The sequence below is a fragment of the Nuphar pumila genome, chromosome 11 (assembly GCF_984573655.1).
Source record: "Nuphar pumila chromosome 11, dmNupPumi1.hap1.1, whole genome shotgun sequence".
Taxonomy (NCBI): domain Eukaryota; kingdom Viridiplantae; phylum Streptophyta; class Magnoliopsida; order Nymphaeales; family Nymphaeaceae; genus Nuphar; species Nuphar pumila.
This window is the reverse complement of record NC_143259.1, coordinates 28,474,364-28,483,495: the sequence shown is the minus strand read 5'-3', so window position 1 is coordinate 28,483,495 and position 9,132 is coordinate 28,474,364. Positions and strand designations below refer to the sequence as shown.

The window sequence follows — 9,132 nt, the reverse complement described above, 5'->3', positions numbered from 1 at the left end:
TTTGTTCATGATCACCTAGATAGCATCATGTTGTCGTCAGGTTCTCGGCAATCCTACAATGAATCCATCGATATATTGTCCCACTTTCACTCTGGGATATTAAGAGGTTGTAGAAGTCCACCAGGTCTCTGATGCTCGATCTTCACCTGCTGACAGGTGAGACACCGGGACACGAACTCCATGATGTCCCGCTTCATCCCATTCCACTAGTAAGTCCTCTAAAGATCTTTGAACATCTTGGTGGAACCAGGGTGAACGGAATATCTAGACCTGTGGGCTTCTCTCATTAGCTCCTCCCGCAACGCCTTCGAAACCCACCATCTGTTTCCGAACATGATGGTTTTGCCCTCCTCCCGACGAAATTGTGCCTCTGGCTTCTGGACACTGATACATAACCTCTCGAAATCCGGATCGACGAACTGAAGCTCCTCGATCCGATCTAAAATCTCTGGTCGAGCCTGCATCCCAGCACAAAGGATATGCCCTGAGCCATCAGAAAAAGGCTGCCATTTGACGAACTCTTCGATCAAATCCCAACTATGCCCTATCAGACTGGCCACCGTGACCGACACCTTCCTGCTAAGCGCGTCTGCCACCACATTAGCCTTACCAGGATGGTATGCGATGGAGAAGTCATAGTCCTTCAGAAACCCCGACCACCTACATTGTCTCAAATTCAAATCACGCCGAGTGAATATATACTTGAGGCTCTTGTAATCGGACAGGACCTCAAATTGCTCCTCATAAAGGTAGTGGCGTCAAATCTTCAACGCGAACACCACTGCTGCCAACTCCAAGTCATGTGTGGGGTAATTCTTCTCATGCACTTTCAGCTGTCAAGAACTGTATGTGATAACCTTCCCGTGCTGCATAAGGACACAACCCAGTCTGGTTCCCGAAGCATCGCTCTACACAAAGAATCCACCCGTCCCAAAAGACAACGTACATCGGGGCTATAGTTAACATCTTCTTCAACTCCTGGAAGCTCTCCTCACACCAAAGTGACCACTCAAACTTCACTGCCTTCTGTAATAATCGAGTCATCAGGGCAGTTATACGTGAGAAGTCCTAAATGAATCGATGGTAGTAGCATGCTAATCCCAAGAAACTTCTAATGTCAGACACTGTCTTCGGTTGCTCCCATGATAAAACGGCCTCCACCTTGGCTAGATCTACCTCAACGCCCTTTTCAAAAATCACATGGCCGAGGAACATCACTCTATCGAGCCAAAACTCGTACTTCGAGAACTTCGCATAAAGTTGATGCTCTCTCAGTGTTTGCAACACGATCCGAAGATGATCTCGATGCTCCTCCACGCTCTCTGAGTATATAAGAATATCATCGATGAACACGATGACAAAAGAATTCAGCCATAAACTAAAGACCTGATTTATAAGGTCCATGAACATTGCAGGGGCATTGGTGAGTCCAAAAGATATCACTAACTCATAATGCTTGTATCTAGACCTGAACGCGGTCTTCGGAATATCCTCCGCCCTGATCCGCAACTGATGGTACCTGAAACAAAGGTCGATCTTCGAGAACACCTTTGCCTTTCTCAGCTAATCGAATAAATCATTGATCCTAGGCAAGGGGTATTTATTCTTTACCGTCACTCGGTTTAACATGCAGTAATCGATACAAAGTCGCATCGAATCATCCTTCTTCTTAACAAAGAGGACTGGTGCACCCCAGAGAGATACACTCAGACTGATAAAACCTTTGTCAAGAAGCTCTTGCAACTGCTTCTTCAGCTCCACAAGTTCAACAGGTGCCATGGGATACAGAGCTCGAGAAACTGGTGTCGTATCATGCACTAATTCGATCGAGAACTCAATCTCTCTATGCGGTGGCAATCCCAACAAGTCTTCGAGAAAGACATCCAGAAACTCGCGAACAATGTCTAACTGCTCCAAGGGTGTCGTCTGACTGTCCTGCGCTGACACATTGACCAAGAACACCATGCAACCCTACTTGTGGTATTTGCAAATCTTTAAAGCGGAAACTATCTTCACCTGACTCGTCGATCTAGTGGGATGAAATAACAATGCAGACAAATAGAGACGTTTCAAAAGGTCCTTGCCCCGACACTGGAAGGTAGCATTATGTCTGAACAACCAGTCCATACCCAGAATGACATCATAAAACGTCATATCTAGTATAACCATGTCGGCAGGCAATTCATACCCCTCGATCACCACACAGACTGCAGGAAAGTACTTCCTGCAAGAAGAGGATGCACCTATAGGTGACATCACATCAAGAGCTAGAAGAAACTAAATCAAGTAAATTTGTAAACTACAAGGCTATAAAACTGTGAGTAGCGCCAGATTCAAACATAACAGGCGCATAATGATCCGCAACTAGGAAGATACCTTTGATCAGATCAGGTTGATCGTCCTGTGTGGTTGTTGTAGGAGCGTAGACTCGTTCGTTCGTCCTTCGTTGTCTCTGCTGATGTTGTCCTCCCTGACCCGTCGGCCTGTTCGGACAGTAAGTCGCAATGTGCCGAGGCTGCTGGCACTGGTAGCAGACTACTCTAAACAAAGGACAAGAGCCCTGAGGATGGCTCTTGTTGCACCGTCGGCATACAAGTAAGGCCTTCCCCTACTGTTGTTGCCTATGCTGGGGTCGACCGTGCTGGGTTCCTTGCTGAGTCTGCTGCCTCTTACCCCCAGCGTCTTGGCACCCGCAGATGGGTTCTTCCTCTATCCGCTCGCAGAACCACCTCCATTGCCGCCTCTCCGCTGCAACCCATCTTTGTACCGCTCTCATTCCTCGTTCAGGACGGTCGCAGACTCTATCGCGTCGATGAGAGTGGTAGGTCAACTCATCATCACACGGACTCGAAGCCCGTCCTTCAACCCGCGAACGTACTTGGTCGCCCTCGCCTTATCACTGCTAAACAGGTTCGGGCGGTACCGCTCCAAGCTACTAAATTTGGTGGTGTAGTCCACCAAACTCATGCCTCCCTAGGTCAAATCCAAGAACTTTTGTTGCATCCGCTCCCGCGCGTAGGAAGAAAAGTACGCGTCCAAAAACTCTTTCCTGAAGACCTAAGGAATCTCGTCCACTCCATCATACTTTACCCTTCGTAAGGTGTCCCACCACTTCTTAGCATCGCCCTTCAGACGGTACGTGCCAAAAAGCGATCTTCCTGTCCTCGGGGACAGGGAGGACATCGAACACCCGCTCGGTCTCCTCGACACAGCTCTCAGCTGCCTCTGAGTCAGCCTTCCCTATGAAAGTTGGCGGATCCAACTTCAAGAATTTCTCGTAGGAAACCCCACTGGAGTTCGGGACAACCTCGGGAGGATGGATGCAGGTGGTTGTCTGGGCTGCGTGTGTCGTCTGCACCGTCATTGCCTCGGTCAGGGTGTAGAGGGCATTCATCATGGAGTCCATCCGCGGGAGCACCAGAAGAAGTCGAAGCGCGTGTACGATAATATGCCTATCACCAAAATTTTAAAAGTTAACCCTAATCGATCCTACCCCCTTAGGATTGGTCCCACGTTTACAATAAATACAATTATTACACGCACATCAACATCTCTTAATTTGTGTCACAAGATTAAGAATTAAATAATGAATACATAAGAAATTTACATACTTTCATAAAGGTACCTCTTAGCCTTATCAGTAAAGGAGACTGCTCTGGAGTACGAGACACGACTTACTGGCATCCTTAGACATGGCTCACTTACCAAAAAGAGAAATTTTGATAAAAAAAGATGATAAAATATAAGATTTTATGGTGGGCTCTGATACCAAAACTGTAACGACCGCAACTTATACCCCTTAAAAAGTGCAAAAAAAAAAAATTTTAAAACAAGTCCGAAAATAATCCCAGAGACTCGGGGTCTTTACTGTTAAACACAACCACCACCACCACAAGTGATCTTATACTCATCTTTCATACCAAACCAGTCCAAACTTTATTTATTCAAATGCATATAGTTTGAGACATAAGTAAATAAAAGCAAAAATAAAGAGTCACGCCATCCCAAGAATCCGCCATGCAGTCGTGGTCCCCTCGTGAACTTTTTCAAAAACAAGTCCTCCCCACTAGGCATCTGAGACTGCAAAAAAGCACAAAAAATAGGGTGTCAGAATCCAAAGAATTCTGCGTACAAATCTCTCTAATGAATCAAACAAGTAAAAAGAACATAAATAAGATTATGCAATATTTTAGAGAGACACAATTATGACAAACTCATAATTCAATTAATCATTCATACAATAGGGAACAATTATTAAGCATGAGGGAACATTCAATAAACAACAGGGACCACAGAATAAGCAATAAAGACATTTAACATGCATTAAGAAACAACATTATGCATTCACTAACAGATCACAGTTAAGAGGACAAGTAAATAAGCATGATCTAATGCATAGCAGGAATATGCATGATTTCGGTGCAATGCATGAATAAATTATTATTATCTTTTATCAGAGTTTTTTTTTCATATGCATGTCCCTATTAAATGCACATAATTTAAGTTCTTTTTAATTACCATTGTCCGTGGATACTCAAAATGGGTAAGAATTTCCGAGGTCAAGTAGGGTCCTTAGGGTAACTTAGCACACAAGTTATATTTTATTACTGGGTTCCAAACTTAGCCCTCGACCGATATCAAGAATCAACATCATCCATCAGAACTTTGGAAATCAACAATCAATGTCGGGACACTATGAAAATCAACAATCATAATGTCACTTTTCTTGGTATACCAAAACAACAGTTGTCTACATACCACCCCAAGCAAAGTGGCGGACTCTCCCTAAAATCGTGGCTAGGAGAAGAACCTTAATATCGAATTTAGGAGCAACAACAACGCACACGGTTTTGTGCATGGATAGTACTACTACGGTTTTGTGCATGGAACGTACTACCGTAGCCACGTGTGTGCATTGGTGAATATCATTACCTTAATATGCGGGTAATGTGCATAAAAACGTGTGTGCATTGGTGTGCCTATTGAAAACATTAAATAAATAGGCAGTATCGAGTGAATATCTTCAAGAAAGTTATCGTCCATATGATATCCCTGAATATGTACAGGTTTTCAATTCGGTTTGTATGTGCACGTGAACATGAGCATGTGTAAGCATGCATAATGGTGTTATAAATCTGTAAATGCATGCCTGAGTAAATTTAACTCAGTTTTAATAAATGCTTTCCATTCCTATGAAGAGGTTTAGTTTAGTTTTTACAAAAAGGAAAAATTTTAACGTTTTGTGGGTGTTATTGCTGGGCCCAGCCTACCTGTGATCGGCTGAGTCCTAAGGGCAGTCAGTCCCAGCCAACTTGGTCGGCTGGGCTGAGTGGCTGATCCAGCCGACCTTGTCAGCTGGGTGGTTTGGGTGTGTGTGAGACTCAGCAGTCGGCTGGGCCACGTTTTATTCAAAAAAAGAAGAGGGGAAAATGAGGGTGTTGGGTTCTTGTTTTACAAAAAAATTTATTATACACTGCCTGTGTAAATTTTCAGATTTTTGCCATTGTGAAGGCTTTGGCTATGTGCATGCTGGAGAGAAATTTTCGCATGCTTATGATTGACTAATGTCGAGTGATCAATATCCAAATGCATTGATATTTACAGATGGAACTATAATCATGTGCAACTCTTAAATTTTAGATTTTGTGGCATATGTATTGTTAAGAGTAGTCAACTGAATTCTTTTTTATTCTTAAAAGTGTCTTTTTGATATTTCATTCAGAATAAGGGACCCATATGTAATTTCCTGTTGAGGCTAACTTCCTCTATTTAAACTAGAGGAGAGTAGCCCTAAATAAATGAGAAATATCTCTCTCTCTCTCTCTCTCTCTCTCTCTCTCTCTCTCTCTCTCTCTCTCTCTCTCTCTCTCTGTTCATGCGCATTCAACATGGTATCAGAGCAGGTTCCAGATCTGGGCGTGTGATCTGATCAAGTTCCTCCTCAAGTAGGAGGCAGCTACCTACGCGTCAGAGGGATTGCAGATCTGGGCATCATCTTTGTTCTTGGTGTGTCGTAGAGGATAGATGTACTGTCGACGTCGGAGTGGAGGCCAGTCGATGAATGCAAGCATGTGATCTCTGCGTCGTGGTCATCGGGTATGTAAACCAAGATTGCAGTCGCTGCTTGGAGTCGATCTGGTGAGGTATGATACAGTTTTAATTGTGTGTGTTCAGATCTGGGTATCGATCTGAGGGTGAATGACACAGTTTTGTTTAATTCAAGTCTGTGTTCAGTTTTGGGTGATTATAAACTTCCTGTCGTGGTTGTGGGTTTCATGCTGCGTGTCGCAGCCTTTTCCTTTGTGATCTAAATCAGATCTGATCAGCTCCTCTTAAATCTGATCAGTCCTATTAGTGTTGAAGTTGTCGATCGGTGTGGGGGAGTGTTTGTGAAGTGAGACACATCTACAGCCCTATTCCATGGCTGAAACGCAGAAAACTGAATTGAAGAATGACTCAGCCACTGATTACTACAGCTTTTGCAAATCCATTCTCCTATGGATTATCTGTAAAACTCGATGATATGGAATTAGGTTTGTCGTCAAGTCTGGAAGGAAGCAGATCTTTAGTGTCGTCTATTGTGTAGTTGTGATATGCAGCCTGTCGTGGTATGCTGCCTGTCGTAGTTGTGATATGCAGCCTTTAACTGTTTCTTGTTAAGGTGGATGTGATAGATTGGATCTGAATAGTCATTGCGTTACAGTCGGTGGTCGTGAATCTCAGAGTTTATATGTGAAATTAAAACCCGATATAGCCGGCTTCATAGTTGGTTGTGAATCAGATCTGGTTTTTCAGCAAACTGTGTGCGCGTGTGGTTGTTCCTGAGTTTTAAATCAAGCCCATCATTTTATCTTATGGCTCAAGGATCAGGTGAAAATTATTCCAATGACTCTGTAACTCTTAGCAGGGCTGAATATGATGAGCTATGTGCCTTATGTTCATCCACTTCGAAGCCTCCTGGTGCAGAGGTTGCAGGCTCGGCAAGCGATGGCCTTCTTGGCCAAGGTGGTAGGTGGATCATTGATTCAAGAGCATTCAGTCACTTGTGTGGAAATTCGTGTAACTTTTTAAATTTAAAACCTGTTTCAGATCAAAAAAGGGTAGTCCTTGCTGATGGCAGCTCTTCCCCAATTGTAGGGCAGGGAAACATGTCTATTTCCCCTACCCTTCAATTGTCAAATGTTCTTCATGCTCCTTCTTTTCCACAGAATCTATTATCTGTCAGTCGAATGACAAAAGAGCTGAATTGTAGGGTAATTTTTTATCCTATGGGTTGCACTTTTCAAGACTTGCTAACGGGGAAGAGGATCGGTGGCGGCTACGAGGAAGGTGGTGTGTATTATCTACATCAACCAGTGGGTTCTGTCTATTCTGTTGTTACATCTTCCTCGAGTCCTTTATTGTGGCATCATCGTCTGGGTCATCTTCCAGTGCCAAAACTTCGTCGAGTAATTCCTCATATACCTCCTTCAGTTTCTTTTTAATGTGAAACATGTCAATTGGGAAAACATTGCTGAAGCTCTTTTCCCTCTAGTCAAAGTCCATCGAGTCAAAGATTGTTTGACCTTCTTCATGTCGATGTATGGGGTTCGAGTAGGATTCCTAGTAGGTCTCAGTGTCGTTATTATTTGGTCATTGTTGATGACTTCTCAAGGTTATCGTGGGTGTTCTTGTTAAAAGATCGGTCTCAAGGCCCTGTCATTCTTAAATCTTTGATTGTTGAAATAAAAACTCAATTTGACATGTGTGTTAGAATTGTTCGCATTGATAATGCTCTTGAGTTCAAATCCAAAGACTTGCTTCAATTCTATTCTGATAAAGGGATTCAACCTCAATTTACATGTCATCATACATCCCAACAAAATGGTGTGGCTGAGAGGAAACATAGACAAATTCTCAATGTCGCTCGGTGTCTAATGATTCAATCCAATATGCCTGTGTCATACTGGGGAGATGCAGTTTTGACTGCTAGTTTTCTTATAAACCGCATGCCTTCAAGTTCTGTAGAAGAACAGATCCCAATTCAAATTCTCCATCCTGAGGTTCCTCTCTTTCCTATCCCCCCTAAAGTTTTTGGATGTGTGTGCTTTGTGCATAAGCTGGGTCCTGAACGAGATAAACTTGCTTCACAGTCTATTAAATGTGTTTTCCTTGGGTATCCTAAGAATCAAAAACGATATTTTTGCTATGACCCTATATCCCATAAAGAGTATGTCAGTACGGATGTTACCTTCTTTGAGTCTACTCCATATTTCACGAGTACTACTCCAAGGTTACAGGAGAGTCAGGGTGATGTTTTTCCTTTGCCAATTCCTCCTTTTCCTTTAGAGTCGTTCACTCCACAGCCTGTAGCTCCATCCTCTGGGGAGTCTCGCTACAGAAACCCTCCTATAGTGTATACTCACAGGTTACCACCTACCTCCATGCCCTCATTATCTCCTTCTCCTGAAGTAAGTATCTCTGAGCATACTGAAGTTTCTGATCTTGATGGTGATCTTCCTATTGCTCTGCGCAAAGGGAAAAGACAATGCACCCTTCATCCCATTTCTCTGTTTGTTTCTAAAGTTAATCTTGGGGCATCTATGAAGAATTTTATCTCGGCTTTGTCTGCCTCCTCTGTTCTGCTTCATCACAGTCAGGCTCTATTCGACCCCAAATGGATGCAGGCTATGCAGGATGAGATGGATGCCCTATGCTCTAGGGGCACTTGGGACTTGGTTGATCCTCCAACTGATGCAGATATTGTTGGCTGGCTGTAAATGAGTATATACCATTAAATATAACTTGGATGGGTCAATTGAACGGTACAAAGCCCGGTTGGCTGCAAAAGGCTATACTCAGACTTATGGTGTTGACTTTTTTGAAACTTTTTCCCCAGTCACTCGTCTTGGCACTATTCGTCTCGTTCTCTCTGTTGCAGTGCACTATGGATGGCCCTTGTCTCAGTTGGATATCAAGAATGCCTTTTTGTATGGAGATTTACATGAAACAGTCTATATGCAACAACCCCCAGGCTTTGAGGTTCAGGGGGAGTGTCAGAAAGTGTGCAAGTTGAAGAAGGCTATTTATGGCCTGAAGCAGGAAAACTAGTTCTGGAATTGTGGTTATGGTGGTATATGTCAATGACATCAT

At 43.4% G+C, this 9,132-nt stretch overlaps 1 protein-coding gene across 1 annotated transcript; it reads right to left on the bottom strand.

Annotated features, from left to right (window-relative positions):
* Positions 1-218: 218 nt before the first annotated feature.
* LOC149822206 (uncharacterized) lies at positions 219-3,406 on the bottom strand. Its single transcript, XM_089980233.1, has 6 exons — positions 3,144-3,406; positions 2,017-2,224; positions 1,745-1,935; positions 1,177-1,519; positions 947-1,026; positions 219-660 (listed from the first exon to the last, which is right to left on the bottom strand). The coding sequence occupies exons 1-6, from the start codon at positions 3,404-3,406 to the stop codon at positions 219-221; spliced, it is 1,527 nt and encodes a 508-aa protein (XP_089836359.1).
* Positions 3,407-9,132: the final 5,726 nt, after the last annotated feature.

What these genes read in the sequence shown, in the direction of transcription:
- LOC149822206 (XM_089980233.1), bottom strand. Translation starts at nt 3,406, where the DNA reads ATGGACTCCATGATGAATGCCCTCTACACCCTGACCGAGGCAATGACG. An exon ending in CCACTAGATCGACGAGTCAG is followed by an intron (nt 1,936 to 2,016) that starts GTGAAGATAGTT and finishes GTGTCAGCGCAG; the next exon opens with GACAGTCAGACGACACCCTT. An exon ending in TTTTTGAAAAGGGCGTTGAG is followed by an intron (nt 1,027 to 1,176) that starts GTAGATCTAGCC and finishes CGATTATTACAG; the next exon opens with AAGGCAGTGAAGTTTGAGTG.